Source organism: Myiozetetes cayanensis, unplaced genomic scaffold (assembly GCF_022539395.1).
Source record: "Myiozetetes cayanensis isolate MyiCay16 unplaced genomic scaffold, myiCay2020 scf5-8, whole genome shotgun sequence".
Classification (NCBI taxonomy): domain Eukaryota; kingdom Metazoa; phylum Chordata; class Aves; order Passeriformes; family Tyrannidae; genus Myiozetetes; species Myiozetetes cayanensis.
Window position 1 is genome coordinate 58,428,892 of NW_026087742.1, and position 24,135 is coordinate 58,453,026.

Genomic DNA, 24,135 nt, shown 5'->3' on the forward strand with positions numbered 1-24,135 from the left:
CAAGAAATACAATTCCACTGAAGGTTTAAAAAGTAATTGTATATGATTGTATGTTATATGTCCAGTGAAGAAGTAAAAATGAATGCATTTCTTGACAAATGGATCATCATACAACTCTCAATTACTTCTGTGCAGTAGAAAGCTGAATTTATATATCTGCCTAAGGTTAATGAAATGCTATATATGGTCAACTCACCTTTATGGTACTTTAAAAAGACACTTAGAGATGCTCAGAAGAGCAATTGTCATTTGAAATAGGAGGTAAGGAGAGCAATTATTTTTGTCCAGTCACACCGCTTAGCAATCTGCAGGTGATTCAATTCCATCCCCAATACGACCAGGTAGGAGAGAAGGAAAACCAGCAAAAAGGGAAAAGCTGTTCCGCTGCTGTACTGGAACGGGACCGAGTATTTCACAGACTGTGGTACGGGACTGATGCTGATTGACAACTTCTGCACAGGGAGGGGTCAGCTGAGGGAGGTTTGCAGAAGCGATATGAAGCGTCAGCACCTTCAGGAAAACAAAACGCAAACACAGCGAAACATATGCAGCCACCAACCGAAGTGCAAGCATATTAACATAAAAATGCATTTTTAGTGTGGGTTTTTTTCCCCCCCAGATTAATTTGTCTTTATATTTTCCTTTACGTACGTGTGTGTGTGTGTGTCCCGCCCATACCCCCGCCTAAAATCCTGTATTCAGGAGATGGACACGAATCATTTCCGTGCGGTCCGAGTGTTTTCTCTCCTCCTTATAATTTTTTTTTTTTTTAACGCATAAATTATCGCTTATCCCTTCATTCCGCTTTATCCCTAGGATGCGACGCTCTGGTCTCGGCCCCGCCCCCTCTCGCGGTCCGTCCCGCCGCGCGGTTTGTCCCTCCGCCCGGCCCGTAGCACCGGCCGCTCTTGGCTCCATCATGGCGGGCGCCATGGGCTCTGGCGAGGGCCTGCGCTACGCCGAGTACGTGCGAGCTCCTACGGGCGCCGGCAGGGGCCAAGCCGAGCTGGACCGCGGGCTGGTGAGCGCACGGCGGGAGCCCCCCGCTCCGGGGCCCTTCTGACCCAGGGCGTGAGGGGGGGACGGGTGTGAGCGCCGCGACAGCGGGGCGGGGTGGCGCTGCAAGGAACAGGCGTCCTCCTCCGGGCTGGGCTGGGCTGGGCTGGGCTGGGCTGGGAGGGCGGGCGGCGGTGCCGCGGGGGGAGCTGCGGTGCGGGCAGCGGTGTGACGGCCCGCCCTTGAGGGGTAGGAAGGGAGCGCCCAGGGTTCAGGGAATGAATGATCGTGGTGGGAAGGAACGGCGGGAGTCGGAGGGCCCGCAAACAGTCAGAAAGTTTTATTAGCAAGTTACACGCTTGGCGCACTGGTATGTTAGTCCTTGACACCCCACGGCAGGGGGTTCAGGGTCCTGGGGATACCACCTGGGCTTGGTGGGCTGGTACCTTTTTATGGACAGGTTTCCCCATCCTGGAGGCAGGTTCCTCGCTTTCTATGGGAATTGGTCATTGTGTGCAGCCCGTTCTTTTCTGATCTTTCTGGAAATGAGTCATGGGGCTTCAGGGCTCTTGGCTGGTCTTGATCCCCCCTTACAGTCCATGCCCATATCTTGGCGTCTCTCCTGTGCTTGTGCTGTGCTTGTGTTTATCTCCAGGAAATAGAACAAGGAAAAGTGCTGCATCCACACGACCCCCTTCTCCAGTCACGTCTTGTTCTTTCCCATGGCATGTTCTTACTGACAGTCGTTTTCTGCTGCTACCACTGATCCTTGGATGGCTCCACAGCCATCTGGCTCTCAGTGTTTGAGACATACACGTTGGCTCTTTCTGGGATTCTACACATGAGAGTGCTTTGGCCCTGGCATTCTCAGGTGTGAGCAAACAAGGCCGAAAATTTTGTTCCTCTGCTATGAGGAGGTGATGTGATACCTGTGGTGTTTTCACCCACTGTGCAGGTGTTCTTACTGCAGGTGGATTTGAGTGTTGATGGTCTCATAGAGCTCTGCTTCAGCAAAGTAATTCTCACCTGGTACTTTGTAGTGTGGGAGAGTCTGGGTTAGTCTGGAGTGCGAGGCAAAGTGCCTCCAAAGTTTCCTATGCTCTCCTGTGCTCTAGAGGGAAGGGTGATAGGACTTTATCCCAGTCCCTTCATTCTAGTCACTTTGATTAGTGCAGGGAACAACTGGAATGCTAGTAGGAAATTCCTAGTGAATTTTATTGAGTCTTTGGACCTTCTTACTTGTCTGGGATAAAAGTTACATCTGAGGTTGGTATGGCTTGCTTTGTAACCGTGAGCATTGTCATTGTCACATTCTTAGTAAGGCCCAGAGACTGATATAGGTCTTCAGAGGACTAGAATATGGATTACTGCTGAAATTTATTTTTTTTTTAACCAGGCCTTTCAGTGGAGAATGCCGTGGTTTTAAGGCATATCTACATTGTAAACTGCTATCATACAGTTGGCAGTAGAAGCTATTTTAGAATTTCTCTGGATGGTGTTATGTAGATAATGGAAGAAAGAACAGCATACATAATGCATTGACAGCTAAGAAATTCAGAAGGAGGTCAAGTTGTGTATAAACAAGTTCTACAATTTTGCCAGAGAGAAACAGCAAAACCAACCGTAGTGCTGTGCACCTGTTCCTCTGACAACCCTACAGGGTAATGAGACCTTCTTGTCGTGGTGGAACGGAGCAGTAGTAAGAGAAGCAAAGTCCAACAGCAGCATCCATGTCTTGGGGCTGAAAGAGCTCTGTTCAATATCCTACCCTGAATCTTTGTTGTGAGTTGTCCGGGATATTAGCTGAAGTCACTTGTTCATGGTCACTTTTATTCTCTTAGGTGTTTCACAAAAGTGTTTGGAGGGACGGAAGAGCAACAGTGGAAGCATGAAGAGTCTGTTCTCAAAGATAACAGCAAGAGCTCATTGTTAATACGTACTCAAAAAGATTGATTTGAATACCTTATGGTGATGCTTTCTGTTAGTGAATCTGTTTGCTCTGGTACAGTTTCCTGTGAAAAACTCTGCAGTCATAGCTTTGTATACAAATCAAAAAAGTTGCTGAAAAATAAATTACACAAATTGACATAAAAATTGGGTCAGTATGGAGAACAGCATCTAGCTGAAATTGCTTTTAATTCATTGTTGGAAAGCACATTAAATTTCATAGGAAGGTAAGGCTGGAAGGAAAACATTAGATTATGAAATGAAATTGGTTGCAGATAATACAATCCCACTTTGGAATGTTTTTGGCTCCATATAGAGTTAATTAGGTGGGTTTTTTCTGAAGCCTTATTCTGCCTTGCATACCAAACAATCATTTATTTGAAGTCAAGAATTTTTATTTGAGGGAAAATTGTATTTCAGAAATATTTTTGTATATTCGGTTAGTATACTTGTGTATCCTACTTCTTAGTAGCATACAGCACAAAAAACCCAAACAAAAACAAAACCAAATCACACCTTCTTAAAATGAAATTTTTAGTTAAGCAACTTGCCCTTACATGTTTATTTAAATATAAGTACATAATTCCTATTTTGCTGCTCTGTGACTAAGCATGGATTAGTTACAAAATACCATCCAACCCATATCAACAAATTATTATTTTCTCTGTTCTTTTTATTCTATTGCACTGTAGGTTTCCAAGGCAAAAGACTGTAGAGCTTTTGCTGTGTGTCTAAAAGCACAAAATATTTTTCATTTGACCAAGAAGGCTGTTTTCACTGGTGGTAGAAGAACCAGTGTATAAATTCCAAATTCTGTGCAAGCAGATATGTTGTAACATTCCTACAGGTGACTCTTGTAGCCCATAGTCAGATGTACTCAAGTTGTGCTGAAATTTGAAAGTGATGCATTTTATATTCTTTTGTTTATAAGTTTTTTTGCCTCCTTCATAGAAGGAGAAGCCATAGTGCTAAGAACTACATGAGAACTAACCATATTTTTTAAGTATGGTTAAACTAGCAGAGCACTGTGGATTAGAAATTTGCAAAAATAATATCTCATTCTTCCCTGTTTTTTCCTGCTAAAAAGTTAGGACTACTGGAGAATTCAATATTGAAGGATTAGGTCTCTGTGTGCTAACAGTATGTGATATATACCTCTGAACATTCTGGGTGTTAATTCATACACTTTATCCTATTTTGTTTGCCAAATGCTTAGGTAAATCTGGTCTTGCAGTTGCCTTTCTAATGCTTACGTTTTCTTGTACACATTTCTGAAAAGAATTAAGAAAATTCAGGTTTTGCAGATTTAGCATAACTTTTTAATTAGTTTTCTTTATCTGAGAGGGTTTATTGCTGAAAACTGAACTACACAGTAAAATTAAAACACTGAGATCAGCAGAATAGCGTGGGATTGATGACTAACCTTTGGGAGCCAATTCATTGAATAAAGAAAGGGACAGATGTTACTTTAATCTTTTATTTCTTTATTTTTCCCTCTTGGATCTTCACAGAATGCTTTCATTTAAAATCCACATCTTGGAAGTTTCTCAATGGCATTTTTGGAGGGCTGGGAAGGTCAGTTCTGTCATAATTGAAAGTCAGTATGTATGTATTTATTTATTTATCCCTTATGAGTCTGAAATAAAATGCAGTTTCAAGCAATAGGAAACAAAAATGATTGCGGTGGTAGTTGTATTAGCATGCAATAAATGAACTGCTGCCTTCCACAGTGATAGTGAGTTGCTTTCATTTAATATTGACGTGAAAGGAGTGCATTTAATTAAAGCTTTGGACTTTGCATTTCAAAGAACCAGGCTAGCCTTGACTGATTCTTTTAAATACACAACTGAGTTAAGTGAGCGTGGAAAAGGAAACTGAGTCAAGCTGGACTTAAAGGACCTACTGGTTAGTACTTGAAGTTGCCACTAATTTTATGAGAGCCTGTGCCAGTAAAAGACAAACTGTGAAATCTCTTTAACAGTGATTCCAATTCAGTTTTTGTCCCGTGGGTATAGGTAGGGTATGTTCACACCATAACAAACATTCAAGATGCTTTGTATGACAAGTTATCACTTCTTCGTTACTATGTGTCAAGTGACTCTTCTCTGACGTGCTCATAATGCAAATAATTACCGATTCCTCTACTGTTCCACACAGTTGAACTGTTGCTTTCCAGCCAAAATTGATGGAATCACAAAATATTCTGAGTTGGAAGGCACCAACCAGGATCATTGAGTCCAGCTCTTACGTGAATGGCCCATAGAGGGATCAAACCCCAACCTTGGCATTATTAGCAGCATGCTCCAACCAACTGGGCTAATCTTAGGGTCATAAGAGGAATTACCATAAACCAATATTTCTCAGGTGGCTGTACCTCACTTCAAAATGTGAGCAGTCTTTCATGCCTCTCTGACTTGAGCTTTGTATGACTTTTATGAAGTTTTTTGTCTTGTCTTCATTTTCCTGTTGGTCCTGCATCCTCCTCTTATTCTAGAGCTGCTGCCGCGTTTTGTTTTCACCTGCCATTTTCCAGGCAGCACTCTTTCCACTAGCTGCTACTGAGATTGAAATTCCACTGAGATTGAAATAATGCATCCCAGCAGACATGGCTGATTCTGTCAGAGGCCCTTAGGGATCTCTACAATGTGCTCCCAGATTACTGTGCAAACACATGCTATTTCTGCACTAAACTGACTGAATCCTGGTATTGTTTATTAACCCGTTCTCTGTGCTTGGTCTTACCTGTGATGAGGTGTCTGCTGTTAATGCCTTGTTGCAACCTGTATATCTTTTTGTAAACTACTGATTTAAACCACCTTTTCGGTGACAAAGCAAGTATAACTTAATCTGGACAAGCACAGGCTAATAAATACTTTTTTTTTTTTGCCTATGTGATCTATTTCACACACTGTTGAGCTCTTAATTGACTATAACCACTTAGTAAAAGATTCTTGTCGTCACTCTGAATCAATGTCAAGGAAACTCTTGAATATTAATCTATGGTCACAAATCACATAACAGAATAATATAGAATTGCTATAGGGTTGTGATATTTTCAGAAATCTTGCGGCTGGTTGTGGTTCCTGTCTAAACAGAGGAAGTAGAGGAATTCTTTTTGAGGTTCGAATATTGAGAGCCTGGGAAAACTTGATTTGTGAGAAGAAATTAAAAGAGTTTTAGTTTAGTGAGGAGGTGAACTGTGTGCTTGACTATTTTACATCTTATACCATTTAAGGTAATATGCTTACGTTTTTTCATGGTCTAAAGATTAAGGAAATTTGGTGGAACTGAAAGGAACAACAGACATAAAACTACTACATTATTTTTATGTTCTGAAATGAATGCTAATATCGAGACTGAAGAGTACACTGAAATGGAAGAGTTCTGTTATTAAAATGGGATAGACAAGCAGATTTTTAAGGCCAGAATTCCCTCAGTCTTAACTCTGGAGCTTCAGTTTCAGTATGCTTAGTGAGTCTGTTCTTTTTCTTTTTTTTTTTTAATAGAAACCTCCAGGCAATTGCAGTCTTATGCAAATATCTAGCAGCCCCCTCAGTAGGTGGGAGGTAGGTCCTTAGTTATAATCTGTAGGATCCAGAAACTAGATACAGAGGAATAAAGCTGCTTCTGGATGAGCTCAGGGCAGGCTGCAACTTTTTCTGTACTGAGCTCAATACTACAGGTGTCAGTCACAGCCACTCTCCTTCAGAGCCAAAGCTGTAGGAGTCACTGGGTGCAATTGTTGCCCACATCTTGTACAGCTGCCTGTTTGCAGGCCAAGTTGTCAGCCCATGTTGTAGCCCATACTGAACCAACTCTAGGTAGGCTTTAAAAACGTTATTTCTGAACTCTTCCCCTACTCCTACTCTGTCTAGAAATGAGATTGGGTACAATTGAAGACAAAGAATTTCAGCCCCAGGAATCTTAGCAAAGGCAACTTGGCTCCAGATTCAGTTATTAGGGCACTCGCATTGAAGTTTGAGCTTTAAGTCCTTCTGTCAGATTTGTTTGTACAAAATGTATAAACCGGTTACTGGGTAATTGCAGAAGTAAGTCATATATAGAAGAGACAGTCTGGTGATAAAAGCATTTTCACTATCATTATGCTTTAAATTCAAGATAAACAAGCCTAATCTGATTTCTCAGGTTTCCTGGGGGAAAATACAAGGCATTATTGAACTGTCATGTGATAGGACAGGTAATGCCACAGATGACTATTTCATTTGTTTCAAAGATTACGTGTAGGCTTTTCAGAAATGGAGAGCTCGTTACCCTTCTTGAATTCTGCAAACATGTGAGAAGTCAGTCCGTTCTTCAAGATTTACCTCACACATTCCATCACCATCTTGATCAGCATGGAGATACTTACTATTGTCCTTCCTGAAGCGCCTGACTTTTTTTCAGACGCTGTGGAGGAAAATACATACATCTGATTTTGTAGTTTTGAATTAGCTCTTTATGTTTTTTTAATAAACAGATACTTTCTGTTACATACTGTGTTGAACTATTCTGGCACAAGTAATTTCAAGTAATCCTGAATAGTTGTCTGCCTTGTGTTTCTATCATTACATACTGTGAGCTGATTTCAGTGTATGTTCGCTGATTTGCTGGTGGGTAGTTCCGAGTTAAACCTGATGTGTTGGTGTGGGTTAATGGGACTGAACTATAAAAATCTGATGTAGCCTGAGGAATACAGGACTTACTTTCATCTTTCCTGTAAATTATATATGAAATGTCCACATCAGACATCAGAAATACTTGTTAAAGTAAAAGGTGCATTTATATTAAATTAGAGTTTGCATGTTATTCTGATTCCTGTTTTTCTGCTTTAGGCCAGAACTATGATAGCAGTTGGACTTGGTGTTGCAACTGTTGCATTTGCAGGTAAGCTAAATTACCATCTGAGCGTGGAACTCTCACTTGCGAGCTGCTGTTTCAGAAAGGGTTAATGAAGTTTTTATGGATATAAAGAGTGGAAAGCAAAAAGGTTGCTTGAGAGTATTATGAAGAATTGTGTCTGGTTATAGTTCCTGTCCCTTAAAAACCAAATATTCAAAAATTATTTTTGAAAAGTGGAGAAAACTGGAGAAAGTAATTTTATGGACAGCAGCTAAAATATTCCATCTGCTTTTTGTCTGCAAAATGTAAGGTGAAAAGTTTATTTCCTTAATAACACATTGCAGCGTGGAGGCTTTTTTAGTACCAAAGAGCATAAGAAGATCTTGTGATGGGAAGGTGATGCTCAACAAATTCAAATAGAGAAAAACAGAAGGTTTAAGTGAATACCGTGATTTATCATACTAAACTCTTTATTACCTAAACTCTTTGCATCTGGACTGTATGTTACTCTGAAAAATAGGTTCTGAAAAGTCTGAACACAGGGCACGAGTTTAGCATGATTTATTCTCTGGGTTATTTGGTCTTGGATAACTGTCCATTCTAGTTTTGAAATACATGAATTAATTTCTATTATTCTCAGCATACAAAAGCAATGTGCAAGTGCATGCACCAAGAACAGATTTAATAGATGAACAAGTTGCACAAAACTTAAGTGGGTTTTTTGTGGGTTGTGTTGTTGTGATTAGGGTAAGGAAAGATGATCTTTGGTGATGTACATCCATTAAGCAGTTGGTTTATGTGCTTTTATAGAAGCAGAAGAGGAACGTTCATAGAATTTCTTCCGCTGGTTGAGCTGAAGAAGTAATAGTAACTGTGTCAAAGTAACAGAAAAAAGAAAGTGAGGTAATAGTACATACAACATTCCAACAGAGATACTCTTAACAGTGTTTTAACTTCTGTGTTAACATAGACACAGGCTTAGATTACTAAAATAGCTTATGGACACGTGTATTTTAAGAATGAAGACAAGATGCTATTTGAATGAAGCAGAGCCACATTTTATAAAAAGTTTTTCCACTGTATGCAATAGTAAGTTACATTGCTAATGAATAGTTAATCAAAGCATAACTGGGGAGAGGGGATTTATGGGGAAAATCCTCCAGTAACATGGCATAAATCTTGATTCTGAAGTTGATAGACCTGCTTTGTACTTTTGAGAACACAATCTAATAGAGTGCCTTCTAGCCTTTCCTAGCTATGGACATTCACTGCCAGTGGAGAATTGAATGATTCTGAATCCCAGAAGATCCTCTCTTTGTAATAAAATAAAAAATGCAGTACTTACAAAGTGTGTAAGTACTGATTAAGCATACAGCATCACAACAAGAAATGTGTAGTACATAGGCTTCTTTTGTCTTCTATGAAGACATAACCTTTGAACAGTATTTAATTAATAATGTGTATCCAAAGCTAATGTTTCAAACTACCCTTTTTCTTAAAGTTCACAAGGCAGATATCTTCATTTATCATATTGAAATGTATTTAAATCTATTTATTTAGTGAGTTAAATAGTGAGTAAACACAGTGGATCTTTGCAATCCATAACTAGGTGTTTGGATGAAGTACATTAAAATTCTTCTCCTTCTTCTCCCAATAGTTTGTGGGGTTTTTTAAACCAAATTTTTTTGGTTTTATTATGAACATATGTTAGAGGGGTTTTTTTGTTTGTTTTAGTGAGTATTGGTTGTAATTTCATTTACCTTGCATCTTTTTCAGGTCGTTACGCTTTCCACCTTTGGAAACCATTGGAGCAGGCAATTACAGAAACAGCAAAGAGGATCACGACTTCTGTAAGTTTAGATATTACTTTATGCTAAATGTATGATTTTGTATTTCTAATATTCAGATCAGAAAGGAGACACTTTATGTTAAATACAGGAAGTGCCGCATAGTTTATTTTTTACCCAGGATATGGCTGCTCCCTACTGTGTATGTTCTGGTGTATTGTCTGCTATATTTTAAATCCATATGGAGGAAGATATATCAAAAGATGTTTGTAAATTTGATAAACAGTTCTAGTTTTTCTACCAATGTTCCTTACTTTGGAATCCTAGCAAGTGTCTGATACTTATCATAGACTTACTTACTAATAAGTGTGTGATAAATTGTTGAAGTGTGCTGTGAGACAATCGCTAATTCCTAAAGATTGTAAAGTGGTGACATGGAGTTTCGTTTCAAGAAGCTAAAAGTAAAATAATTTTGTCTTTTAGATACAGTGTTAAAACTCAAGAAGACAAATTGATAAACTTCTAGGAAAGGTTGCCATGGAGATGGGGGAGCTTGTGTTCTGGTTCACATAGGAGTTGTCTTTTTTTTCTTCCCCAGCTAATTTGAACTTTTAACCAAGTTTTTGTTCTTTGATTTTGCCTTATATATTTAAAAATATAATAATAAGGTAAAAAATCAAGAGGTAGAGTGTAGTAAGAGGAGCATATGCAGGGAATATTTGAGAGCATGTACTTTCTGCTTCAGTGGCTGTGTTTTCCTGTGGTAAATAAATAAATATGTTCCATTCCCGTTTGATTAAAGTGATTCCCAGTGAGGCAGGTGTCTGCTTGTGGCAGTGTGTTCCTTCAGAATTCATAGTCTCTGAACTCTTATTCCAGCAAAGGAATACGATTCCCCTCTTGATGCTAATGGGTGAGTGTGATCAGGGAGTAGTTGTTGCAGATTATTAGTTCCTGAAAAACATTGAAGGTAGTTTCTTTAAAAACATGATCATTAGCACTGTACCTACTAATGTTAGGCCGGTTGCAACACAACCCTTCTAGACAGACGCTGCGGTCCAAATTCATTTGCCATCTGTCCTTGGTGTTCATGTGCTGAAGGGGCAAGCTTGATCAAGGCAAGCTTCCTGGGGAGAAGAAGACTCAACTGTCCTCTTGGGGCTGGCTCACATTTATTCTTCATTGTGATGTGTGTCAGCCAAAAATGGTAGTCCTGGATTTTTTTCTCTCTGAGCCTCTATTGCATTGCTGTTGTGAAACCAATGCCAATTTTTTTTTGCTTTTTCAAAGTAATCTTTGAGAGATTCCCAGGTTGCCTGCCAAAACAGCAGAGGGGACTTTAGGCATTGTGAATTAAATTGCTTTCACATCATACAGATACAGCGTGACTTGAAGGCTTACTAGATGTATGTAGCAGTACATGTGGCTTCAAAGTAGGGAGTGCTTCAGTCTTCACTCTCCCTCCCTTCCTAGCAGTTATACTCCAGCAATTCTTTTTCTATCCATTTTTAGATATAGGCTAGAAAATCTAAATTCAGACGTGTTCACATGAGAAAGCAGGCAGTGACTCTTTTTAACACATTGAAATATGACATGCTACTGCACTGAGAGGTGTCTGTTCCTTGGAAACTGTACCCCTCAATACTGACTGAGCCAAGTTCATTACATACCTATCTCATTTTTACTACAGTGACTTTTGAGGCCTGCAGCATTCATGAACAGGAACTTCTGCATTCTAAGTGTTCCTAGTCCCTGGAGCAGTATCCTCTGTCTTACTTACTCTGTCTTCCTGCCTTACGGCTCAGAGTTGTGGGTTGATTATTCCAGTAGAGTATCTCCCTTTTCGTCTATTCTATTTTTTAACTTGAAAATACAAGTTTTCAGTGTAAGACGAGATCTGCTGAATACAGTAAAAATTCTCTTTCTGTTTGCTATTAACTGTATATATTTGTCAGCTTTACATTTGTGAGGATAGTAATAGTATTTTTCTTCTACAACTGCCGTCCAAATTTAAGACCCTTATATAATTCTTAGCCAAGATTATTTGGTTTTTACTAGTCTACAGCTACTACTTTCTTGGATTGGGTTTTTTTAATGTTTTTTCTTCTTCCCCTAACAATCAATAGAGAAAATAGAGAAAACTTCAGATACAAAGGTATCTCTATTTAAGTGCTTGTTGTCCAAACTTCTTATTTTAGCAGCTTCACATGATTTTGTTTTTGGAATTTGAAGCTGCTGAGTATAATTTGTGAATTAGCACCTTCATCACATCTCTTGACAGCATATTACTCTTTAAATTATGCTGACTAAAGATATCAACCAGTTAGCACTTCTGCCTGTGCTTACTGGAAAAGACATCTCGAGACCTTCAGTGTCTAGGCTTGGCCGCTTTTCTGTGGTGTTCAAAGGCACGTGACTTGTTCACTGTAATTTCCAGTGGTTATTCTAGCTTTCTAGAATCAAATCTTGTCCTTCATTGCCTTTTTTTTTTTTTTTTTTGAGTCTGTGAAGCAGCTGCCTATTCAAAAACTATCTTATTCTCTCAGTGAGTTCCCACTCTTCCTCCCCCATTTACAATTCTTTTCCTCCTTTGTTTGCAGTAGAAGTCACAATTCATGTTGGTCCCTCCCAGTCAAACAAGATAATGCAGGTGCTGTTTATTCTTTCTTCCTGCTCACTAATAAATGACTTCAAAAAGGTCAAGTTGAGCAATTACGAGGTGATCATTTAAAATGCTGCTTTCTGTATCTTGAGTATTTGACACTTCTTACTTACCAATGTAAGTAGCATGAACAGTCAACAAGTGCACTCATCTTTTAGTCAAAAATAGTAAGTAAAGGCAAGTAAAAGTGTTATGTTTTATTCTGAACTTTTACCTCTCATTTAGCTTCAACTTAAAGCAGTTACTTAATATTTAAGGATATATATTTGTAAATGCTGTTATAATTTAGCCTTGAAGTTTTCTACCATTTTTATTTCCGTGGAGAAAAGCATTAGAGGAAACATTGTCATTTCCCCTTTATGAGAAGTCATAAATGCTCACTTCCAGAGAAATGCCTTTTCAGTTTGAGCCTAGTTTTGTCACTGTCGTCACAAATGTCAGTGACACTGTTTTGTTTCTGTGTGTAGTGGCAAGAGTCTGTTGCCAGTAGAAGGTGCGTGGCACTAAGTAATCAGTTGGCTTTTCTTCCTCAGAATAAATGCCATTAATTATAGTGTTAATATGTCTGTAAAACATGAGATAAAAAGGCAAGTATTTCAGTAGCATTCATTACCTTTCTCTGTTGAATTAATGATATTGAAGGTTGATAGATAGATAGATAGACAGATAGATAGAACAAAGATATTGAAGACAGAAACAGCAATTCTAGGCCAAATGAACTGTAAAAGTACTCAAATCCCACAATCCTGAAAATTCTGTGTTACATAAGCAAAGGATGTCTTCTATAGCACTTCATTAGACTTTTACACTGTGTTTCCCTTATTGGATCTGATTCTGCTCAGACTATCATAGAGTTCTGAATTGAGAGGTAAGGGTAGCAACCATCTATCTTGAAAATCAAGTTTCCAGAGAACAGTGTGATTTGTGGGCCATTCTAATTTTTTTTCCTGACTAAATTTAAGGAAGTTGATGTTAGCAAAATTGTACCTTGTATTATATAACAGCTTCTGAATAGTTTGTTGTTGTGGTTTGGGGTTTGTGTTTGATTTTTTTTTCCTTACAGTGTTATCTTTTCAGTGGAGAACTATATTGGTGCTGAAACAACAACATGTAGAGTTTTCAGAAAAATTTACTACTCTATGTAATGGTCTCATTTATGGTGTTTTTAGTTTCTTAACTGGCATGCAAACAGTGATCATGCTTTTCCTGTGCTATGCCGGAAAAAATATCTTGAAGATGTCATGGTCCATATGCATTGGATTTTCCTAGCTGATTGCGTTTGTGAAAATTTGCGTTTGTGCAAGACCGAATACACATTTGCAAAGCAAGTGCAGCCATTTTCTGTCCCTCCCCCTGCCCCAAACCTATTAATAGCGTTTGTTCAGGAAAGAGAATTTGCTTACATAAGTTGCTAAGCAGTAATAATGTGCAAGAAAATTAAGTAAATTAAATTATAGCCTCCCCTCCCCCCCAAATAGTACCAAGAAATGGAGAGCTCATTTCAATGATTTTTTCAGTACTGAATTTTCTTTGCAATTGCTGGAGTTAATAAATAATCAAGTATCTAGAACTGCCTGCTCACTGAGGAGTTCTCATAGCAGAAAAATATCATTACATGTATTACTTAAAATTTACAACTAGGAAAAAATGCTTTAGTTTGAGTAGCATGCAAAAGTTGTTTCATTAGAGAAAGTAGACATTTGCCAAGGTGTTTCCTTAAATGAAGGCTCAATGTTTCTTCCCATTTTTTTCTAACCAGTGGGAAAAATGGATTTTATGTCTGATTTCCTTTTACTATAAATTCTGTTTAGGATGAAGATTGTAATTTAAGAATTGATTGTTCTTGCTATATCCTTCATTTCTGAGGAAAAAATTTTTTTTTCTTGAAGACCAGTTCAACAAACTCCTTTTGTTTATATACAAAAGGACACAGACACCAAAATTTCTTTTCTCATTTCTCTTGGAAGTGAACCGAATCAAGGCTTCCTGAGGTTAGAACAGTGTCAAGAAAGTAGGCTTTAAAAACATGAAAAAGTATTTCTGAATGTAAGCCTATAGCCATTCCTCCCAATTCTTACATTTCAAATAGTATTTTAGATGAAATCTACCAGGAACAGAGACAAGCTGTGGTAGAGATAATTCAAATATTACTCTTCTCTACATGAATAGTGAACCAGAGTTCTCCTGTGTTAGAGTTGTGTATCAGAGTTGAAGGGCAGAGAAGAATTAACCTTTTCAGGAAACCATCTGCACCTAGCCTGCTTTGGGAGAAGCTCTGGAAAAATCTTTCAGAGGACATTAAACTGTGCTTTTCTCTCCTGACTATAGTATTTCTTTGGCATCACTGCAAATTCCTGGGTAGTTCTGCCTCCTCAAGGGTGTTATCTGTTGACCACTAAATTATTAGCATCATTTCCTCTCAGAGAACCAGAGAAGCCCTGTGTGTTCCCTTTATGTTACATACTCTAACCTGAAATGTCAATGTGCATTGTTAGAGACCTGGTTTGTGTTACCCTGTAGCTACAGAAGCGGGGCTTCAACAGATTTTTGTTCTAGGCACCCCCTGTCCAGAGTTACTTCAGCTTTGATACCTGCAGTGTTAGAGTAGTGGTTGTTTTGTGCATGTTTTGCGGTGGAAAGAAGGAGGATAAAATTAGTTTTGGATCATAACAGCACACGAGAAAATCTTTTCTGTGACTTTATGGTAACAATAGGTAAAGTATTTCGGAACCACTTTTGGAAGAATGTCTCTTTTAGGTTTAATTAAAGTCTTAGCTTAGGTTTCATAGACAGAGCCCTTTAAATGCTTAATGCTTTTGAAATTACATAAGAGAGTTTGTGTAGACATAAGGCAAAATTCTCACTGAATTTGAATGGCTATATTTAGTGAGAAGAGTGTTTTATTAAGGGCCAGGCATATTTTTCCTTGGGGGTAAAAGGAACACTTGAAAATAATCTCAGCTCTCAGGCCAGACTTCCCTTTGATAGCAACAAAAGAAGCTTATTTTCCCCCAGCTGATAGGTTTTGCATGGAGGAAAAAAAATCAGTCTTGTTGAGTGATTTCTGTGTGCCAGTTCCCCAAGGCAGGCTGTCTTGGAGCTACATCTGCTGCCTCTGGGACTTAGAGAAAGGTTTACTGTGAGATCACTGCTAACCATTGGTGATGGTTCAGTAATTTTTTTTTTTTAGTTTAAAATTGATCTATAGTTGAGTAATATGCCTTTGACCTATTTCCTATGACAATTAATTGGTAATGTTTTACTCTGATCTCCATCTCCTCTATTTAAGTGGGGTTTTTTCCACTGTTTTTTCTTCCCTTCTTAAAAAATCTTAAGTGGATAAAGTCTCACATCACAAGAAGTTTAAAAAAATTAACCTCAGATCCTGTAGCTGATCATTGTCAGTCATTGGTGTCAAGGGAAGGATGTAAAGGCAAAAGTTGGTTAGGATTTCTCCATGTACTTTACTACTTTCCAGTGTTCTCCAGCTCAGTGATTTTTCTGAAACAGAGGTTGTGACTTTATGCTAAGCCTTTTAATTGTGTCTTTTGGTTAGTTTTCAGGTGTCCTTTAAAGAACTCATCTATTTTTTTTTTTTAATAAAATTCCTTGAAGTGGAAAAAAGATACTGACTTTTCATCAGTATATTGTATTTATCAGTTCATATCTTGACTGTTGTTTTTACCTACTGTCTTTGTAGAAATATTTGGAGTCATTGTCAGTAATTTCCTTGGATGACAATACTTTGTCATTTTTCGTTGTGATGGTACCTGTGCTGTCCTCAACAAATCTCCCACTTTCCCTCCCCTGCCCTCCCCAACACAAACACTGTACTACTCTGTGCTAGTATGTGCTTTGATTCTGGTCTTTTTTGCCTTCAGGCAGGATTTTAATGGTTGTAGCTATTAATATCTCCTATTAACAGTAGAAGATTGTAAAAACACAGAAAGGAAGATTTTGAAAACATAGATAGATATTTTTAAGTCAGTTTTTGCATGTGTTAACGCTCAGGAGAAGTCCTTTCATATTATCTGGTTTGAAGTCATTCCATGTCTTTGAAATAAATTATAGATGAATGTAATGCTCTGAATGAGATCATATAAATACAATGTAGTTCCTGGCACCTTGTACATGAAACTAATTATTGCTTTTTTTCCCTTTCTTCTTTTTAGAGTTTTTCATCATACTATAAAGGAGGATTTGAGCAGAAAATGAGTAGGCGAGAAGCTAGTCTCATTTTAGGTGTAAGGTAGGTGTTTTGCATCAATATATTTTACTTTAACATGTATTGAATGAAGCAGATGCATGTTGCAAGAATGTGGAATACTTGTGCCAAAACCATGTGAGAGACTTTTTTTATTAAGAGACTTATAAATTATTCTAATATTCTGCTTAAACTAAAAAGCAAACAATAAAATGTTCATAAACCATGCAATTTGTGTTTGTATCGGTGGCGTAGTAACATACTGCAGTGGATGAATGTTCTTGCTGTGCCCTGGGTCCCTTTCAGCAGAGCCACTCCCCAGCCTGGCATTCCCCAGCCTCTAGATCTGCAAGGGACACTTCCTTCCCAAGCACAGAGCTCTGCACCTGTCCTTGTGGAGTTTTGTGAAGGGTTCCTATCACCCACTTCGGCAGGGCAGCCTACCCAGGTCCCTCTGAATGTCAGCCCTACCCTCCAGCATATTGACTGTTCCCACCAAGGTGATAGACTTCTCAGCCAGTTGATGTGGAAGTGCAGCATGACGTTGGTGTGACTCAGGTTGTGAGTCAAGGAAAGTGTGATTTTGACATTATGTATTTTTTTTTAATGGTCATTAAGAATTTTCAGAGACCAGTCTAACTGTGGGATAAGCAATGTCTCCTAAACCAAGAAAATTTACTGTAAACCATTTTCACATTTGCTTCTCGGAGCAGACTTGCATGATTTTCTGTAACATGCAACTGCCACTTTTTCCCAGTTATGTTTTGGCCATCAGCATTTCTGAATGGGGTATGTCGGCTTTCCTTTTTAGTATTAAAAAACAGCTTTACAAATCAAAACGTAGATGATTATTATTTTCAGTTCTCTGACAACAAATCATTTTATTTTTGTATTTATATGGTTCAAGGCCTTTCACCCTCTGTTTGATTCTTACTTTCTAGTCTACTTTCTGTTCCATTGAAGTATTCTTTTCTTATGCAGTTCTGTGAACTATTTTTGCAACATACCCTAATTTCACTGTGACAGAATAATAATTAGAGAGGTTGTTTACCTCAGGAATTTAGTTAGGCTGATACCTTGCATTCAAACTGTATCTACAGAAAGATTAATTAATTGAATCATCGCTGATTAAGAAGTCACCTGAAGTGGAAAACACTGATTCATTTCTGCATACTAACAAATTACAAAAAACTAAAGCATTGAAACTGTCCTTTTGCACATGATAGCCCTACTGTGTTGGCATACTGCATCCATAAGTGGTTATTTGTCTGGTAAGGGATGTGTTTAATTTAGGCCGAGTACATATTTTATGTATCTGTCATTGAAGGAAACAACATTATGTAGGTAGCACCTGTAAATCAGCATATCCCTGAATGTAACACATTGAACGGCTTTGCAAAAATAACAACATGCAGGGTTTTTTTCAGGCCCCAGCAGAAAGAGGAAATATTTATAGCAGCTATAAAAATATTTACAGTAGAACAAAATGCGATAATATTAAATATTTGTTGTTTTGTCACTGGTCATAAAAATATTTATTTTCTTGGAGCAGAAATTGTTTTTTCTGCATTTAATGCTAGAATAACCAAACAGATACACCCTAGAACTGCTTGGGCTTTCATTTTTTTTATTCTGCCCCCTCAAAAATGTTTATTTTAAATGAGTGGATGCATGATGTTTCACAAAAAGCTGAAAGATATTTGTATGTGTGAGATACACAGGCTTTTGAAAAATGTCATTCTCTATGTCTTACACGCCTTTGTTATTGTTACTTCCTTAGAGATGCAGTTTTATGTTTTGTCCACAAGATGGTGAAAATTTCAAGTTTTAATATTTTTGAAGCCAGTATAAACTGTTAATTTTTAGCCTGAGTGCTTTCACATTTCTGGTAAGCACTTTTATTTATTTTTGCAGTCCATCTGCTGGCAAAGACAAAATCCGAACAGCCCATAGAAAAATCATGATTTTGAATCACCCTGATAAAGGTAAATAATTACTACTCTTCTTAACCAGGGCTGGAAAGGAAAAGGTTTAAATGAGATCTTTTAAGTTTTCTGACTATGTAAATAACCACATTGAGTACAAATGTTTTTTGTTTATTTATTGACTTGAGCTTCTGTGTGTCTCCTCTCAGATAAACTGGGCTTTATGAACCACAGTTTTACTATCTTTCTTTAATGTTGTTTTCTTGTACTTGTGCTGCTTCTCAGGGACCAGCTTACCACACTTGGCAAAAACTTACTTAAAAATAAACTGTAAAAATTTTACATTATCTGACACTCCTGTTTTGAACTCTGATGGAACAGTCACATGCATGAAAGTAATTTTCTGTGGGGAAATGTTCTACAGTTACTAAGTACATCATTGATGAATTTCAGACTTTATGGAATTCACTTGGAAAGAATGTAAAGCTGGGCACTGTTGCTTTACTGGCCAGGTTTTTAATGTAAATTTATCTTAGAGAAAGGCTATTATTATAACTTTAACTACACTACAGCTGGTTGAGAGAGAAAGCCCATATGTTCGTTGCTGTTTCTACTTTAAAATAACAGATGGTGAAGAGTTGCACTGTATTTCAGAAGTCAAAAGGGGAAATTGGAGGGGTTTTATATCTTTTTGACAGAATTACAGGGCTCCCTGCCAGCACCCCATTTTAAGAAAATGAAAAGATAACTGTGACCACTGGCCATGGAAAGCTTTTAGTTGAGTGTTTCTTTTCAGTCTTCACCCCTCAGTTTAATTTTAAAGTTGTCCTGCTTATTTGATTTCACACTTTCATTTTTTACACTTTTTATAGTGTGCAAGCTGCACAGACATAGGAAAGAAATTCTCTTCTGCATTTCTAATATATATGATGGTCAAGGACCTCTTAAACACCAGAGTACCTATTAGGTCAAAATTTTTTAATGCTGAACTTCGAAGTTTATTGTAGCAGTATTTGGAGATGTGAGTAAGAAAGAACTGTGAATCCCTGTGTGGATATTGAGTAGACCTAAAGAGAGAGTTCTGTTAGGAAGATGCTAATGACCCTAACAGAGATTTTAATGACCGCTCTTACAGCTGTAATGCACCTGCAGCTGGGCACAGTGTGGGTTTGGATGAATGTAGTGAGCCCTCTTGCATGGTATTAAGATGGAACATTTTCTCCAGAAACACCAGTTGAAGGGATTTGTGCCTCTGTGCTGCCCCTGAAGCTCTTCTGTCATGGCTGTAGAAAAAAGGCTTATGTAATATCTTTGGCTGCAGAGCAAAGGCCTGGAGTAATCTTGAACATGAGGCATCATAAAGAGACTTGTTTGCTTGTGTATAGATCTTGATTTCTTCTGGCTGTGGGTAGCACAAATGTACTTTTAAAAATTATAGTCAACATTGTAATGTCATTTTAAAATAATATTTTACCAGCTGGACTTGATGGAAGAAAGGTCATTAATTACAGATTTTTGAAGTTACATGTGTTATCTGAGATCCAAACTGTTAAAGAGAAAATTATTAGAAGTAAATAAGAAATATATAAAAATTTGCCTAATAACATCCCCAGTGAGTACTACTAAAACAGTTGCTTATGAACCTTTGCAGTTCAGTTTTAAAGTGGTTTTATATTGATATATTATATGGATGTATTGTGTTGTGTATTGTATTAATTTATCAATTGCTAATTTTCAGAAAGAGAATTTCGTCACAGAAAAAGAGGAAAAGAGAAACCTTTTGGACTTGCCCTAATTGTAAACAAACACTTAGACAATCATGAGATTGAATTTCCTCTCATTGGAGGGCTACAAAATTAATATGGCACTTAAGGATGTAAATGTAGTGAAAACACTTCTAACAGATTTGAATTTACTTTAAGATCCTGTACTTTAGACAGATAGAAAATCAATGCACATTTAAAAATTACTCGGAATGCATTGTTTATTGCAGGTTTTAGTCCTTACTGTTTGTTTGATCCTCTTATCTACTCAATGTAGTAAATCCTATTCCTTGCTAAAAGCTACTTGATTTTAAAAAAAGGGAAAAAATAAATTCTTTTTTCAGTAGCCAATTCATTACCCATCCCTTGCCCTGCTTCTCTTTCCTCCACTGTGTCTTACCCATTAAGGCTACATTCAAACAAGACCAAAACATGAAAAAGAACTTCATTACTTTTTCCAGTTGTTTTACTACATCATGAAATTATTTTATACTGATTTGGATTCCTACAGGATTGTCCTAAAGAAGGCTTTAAGGAAGCCTTGCCTTTTTGTCTTTATTTATATTTGTCTGTAAGTAGCTCTATATGTTTTGTCTCTCATTGTCCTTTCTGATTAATAGAATAACTGAAATGGTGAACGAAAAATAAGTTTGAACAGATGCCTTGGAAAAGGCTATTCAGTGCACAGTACTGCTGGAATCGCATTTTCATGTAAAAAGTATAGATGTATTATAGTAAGTGGTAAGTTACTGATACAGACCTTGTAATGTTGTTTTTGGGGACTGTAGACAGATGGTTGGCACTCAAGGGGAGAGTAAAAAAAATCCAAACACAAAAAGACTGCTGAACTGTAATCAGATTGTTAGATGGAGCGTAAAGCAATGACAGTGTTCAGGACTAGAAGTTAGAAGGCGGACCATGTTTAAGCAGCTTTAATGTGATGGTTTCTGGCTGGTAATTTTGGGTGTCTAGCGCAGGAGAGTCTTGCGGGGGAAGGTGTGCATGTGCACACAATAATTCTTTGTCAAAATTATTTTAAAATTTTCCTTTTCAGTTTTGGGATGAGTGGAATTACTAGCTGTTTGGTTTGAATGATTATTCAAGACAGCTGACCTTGCATACACTTACAGAAGCATCGCAATGCTGGTCTAAATCACAGTGATGTAAAGTGTTTTCAAAATTCAGTCTTCTCTCTGAGACAAAATGTTCAGCGTTATTCTTCAGTGACTTCAGTTTTGATTACATTTCTCATGTTTCCTTGTCAATTAGTTTATTTCTTATCAATGTCATTTGTTAAGCAATTGTATCAAAAGGATCTGTGTAGGAAGAAGAAGCTAATGAAAGTGAGTAATAAAGGGATGCTGCAAGTGAAGTAGTTTGGAACTTAATACTGACGTGTAAACAGAATTCTTTTTCCTTTCTCTTCTCAGGTGGATCGCCTTACTTAGCAACAAAAATAAATGAAGCAAAAGACTTGTTGGAATCCAGTGCCAAAAACTGAAATCTGAAGGCTTGGGTCATAGGAGATTCAGCAGATACATTGCACAATGCCTTTCATGTCTACTTGCTCTGCACAGTTTCTTATTCATATTTATTGTCATAATTAAAATTTTAGGTTGATCTAAAGCGAACTGATTTATTTTACAGTTATATAAAGTTATGTACAGCTATGCTCCTGCAAGGAGGATAGAGTTGGACTTGATGATCCTTATGGGTTCCTCCCAACTCAAGATGTATTATGATTGTGTCTCAATTTTAGTGTATTTTTACTGAATTATGATCCCTTAAAACTTTGAAAAAGTTCTCTTACTGTCTGTAGGGTTTTTTTGCAGTAGTTACTTCTTTCTTTAAATTTTGGATCTTACAAAATGAAATTTAAAAATTAGTCTTAAATATAGGGCTCTTAATTAATAAGGGAATAACCCTATATCTAGGGTTGCCGGAGAAAATGTGTGACAGTGTGTTGATTCACAGGAAATATGGCAGACCCCGTACAAGTTTATTACAGCACCACCTTACCCTTGAGTCTGTTCATTTGTGAAGTAGTAGGGTTTGTTCATGAGTGTGGTTTGAGAGCTGCAATTCTGGACAAAAGACTAATGGGACTACAGGCTGCAGTTTTCATTAACTGTATATATGGGACTTGGAGCTATGAAGGAGAAGATTCTTGATTTTGGTTAATTCTTTTGCATACTAAAGGATCTCTGAAATTGTCAAATAGTTATCTAGACATGCTTCAAGTCACAGAGTATGTTTACTCTGTAGCAGTTGGGATAGTGCAGGGGTTTTCATGGCAGCGGAACTGAAGAAGGTAGGTCCACGTGCCGTGGAGGTGAGATGGATTTTATTGGCTGGAGTTGTCTAGGTCCTACACCAGTCATGTGAGCCTGGTGTAGGACTGACTCAGCAGGGAACCTACCAGTAGATTGTCTGCACGTGAATTAACTCTCCTAAGAGGATGATGATGAGATGAGACAGTGTAGTGGATTCAGTGCAAGACTGAAAAACTTCCTGCTGTCCATTCAGACTCTGTCGTTTGAGGTACAACAAACAACTTGAAATGCTACAAATATAAAATTTAGACATCCCATTTTCTAGGTTATTTAACCAGAGGTAAGTGGCTAAGAGCAGTTAATATGAGGTTAGATGCTTTAATTATTTATCCACCGGAACATGCATTTGTAGTTTATCCAGTGGTGGATGTCCAGATTATATGAATTTTTCCTTGAAAGGAAGAAAGAATATGAATTATTTTTTACCAGGTTCCTCACATTTTGTCACAATTCCCTTACTTTCATTAAATGGAGATGAAAAAATTTTTAGTAGACCCTAGAAGGAAATACTAATTTTAGGTAGTTTAGAGACTTATTGCAATTAGAGTGGCAAGACACATGACACAATTTGACTGGATAAAGCAAAAAAGACTATTGGGAAAAACCTGACTGGGAATAGCATGCACCGTATAAGTGCTACACTTGCATCATTTAACTGATGCTCTAATACAAGAAACTTTAAAGAAAATAGTTTATTCCTATGCAGTAACTTTAATTGGTTCTTGTTAAAGGAGTGACCATCAGTTAAAGCACATTGAAGGTTAGTCACTGGTGTATCAGTCTGTACTGGCAAAAAATAAAATCATGACAGTTTTCATTTTGGGAGGAGAGAAGTGAGATGGTGGGGGTCCTAATTTTCTGAAGTGGAATGTGTACGTGATATGAGTCATTCTGCAAAAGCAAAATTGATGTGACTGGTAGGTAGCAAAATCATTCTGTCTGATGATTTTGAACTGACTAGCTGTTTTCATATGATTGTCTTTTTTTTTCTGAGTAAAATGAGATACTATTCTAAAGTATCAGTTGAAACAAATGCATTACAGATGGCTACTTGTTCTATTCTTTAAAATGAACTTCTCATGTCTTTGTAAGAAGTAAAGGGTTTGGGTTTTCTCATGAGATTCTGTTGTTAATAGCTTCCTTTCTGATGTAATTATTTGTATGTGATTATTTTGGATGAAACACTTTTTTTCTGACTTTCAGTTATGAGGGAGATTTTCCTTCTTGACAAAAAGAAATAAAACCGAGTTGTAGTTCTACTTTCTCCGTTATTTTCAGAGCAGACTACTGACCAATTAACAAATTTCATATATTAACAAATTAAAAAAATTTAACAAATTAACTGACCAGTCCTGTCTCTGGAAAATGCTGTGAAATGAATGAAGCTAATGAGTAGCAGTTGTGAAAGCATCCCTGTTTTATGTCCGGTGTCATAACATCACATATACAATAGCATATTTTTTCCTATCTGTTTACTCACAAAACTTGCTTTACCTGCTAAATGATGTTTGGAAGGATGAATAAAGGACAGGGAAAGGCCAATCTTGTAATGCTGCTCAGTTTGTTGTCAGTGATAGTCAACATGGCAGGCTAAGGAATACCTTTGGAGACTGCCTTGCAGAACAGCACTTGGATTGATGCTCAGCTGGACTAGGAAAAATATTTCTAATAGCATAGCC

General features: G+C 37.6%; 1 protein-coding gene across 3 annotated transcripts; it reads left to right on the plus strand.

The window, feature by feature from the left end:
* Nucleotides 1–897: 897 nt before the first annotated feature.
* DNAJC15 (DnaJ heat shock protein family (Hsp40) member C15) lies at nt 898–23,998 on the plus strand. Of its 3 annotated transcripts, none has more exons than XM_050332990.1 (6): nt 898–1,021; nt 7,776–7,827; nt 9,559–9,632; nt 16,404–16,480; nt 18,350–18,420; nt 21,554–23,998. In XM_050332990.1, exons 1-6 carry the CDS (start codon nt 920–922, stop codon nt 21,622–21,624), a joined length of 447 nt encoding a protein of 148 aa, XP_050188947.1. In that variant the 5' UTR covers nt 898–919; the 3' UTR covers nt 21,625–23,998. The 3 variants fall into 3 exon arrangements, with proteins under 3 accessions (XP_050188947.1, XP_050188949.1, XP_050188948.1); XM_050332992.1 differs by lacking the exon at nt 898–1,021 and adding an exon at nt 1,272–1,366; XM_050332991.1 differs by lacking the exon at nt 898–1,021 and adding an exon at nt 4,232–4,518.
* Nucleotides 23,999–24,135: the final 137 nt, after the last annotated feature.

Bases quoted from the DNA above. Each gene is read 5' to 3' on its own strand.
- DNAJC15 (XM_050332990.1), top strand. From the start codon at position 920: ATGGCGGGCGCCATGGGCTCTGGCGAGGGCCTGCGCTACGCCGAGTAC. The intron at 9,633-16,403 runs GTAAGTTTAGAT...TCTTCTTTTTAG, and splicing joins CAAAGAGGATCACGACTTCT to AGTTTTTCATCATACTATAA. The intron at 16,481-18,349 runs GTAGGTGTTTTG...TTATTTTTGCAG, and splicing joins AGTCTCATTTTAGGTGTAAG to TCCATCTGCTGGCAAAGACA.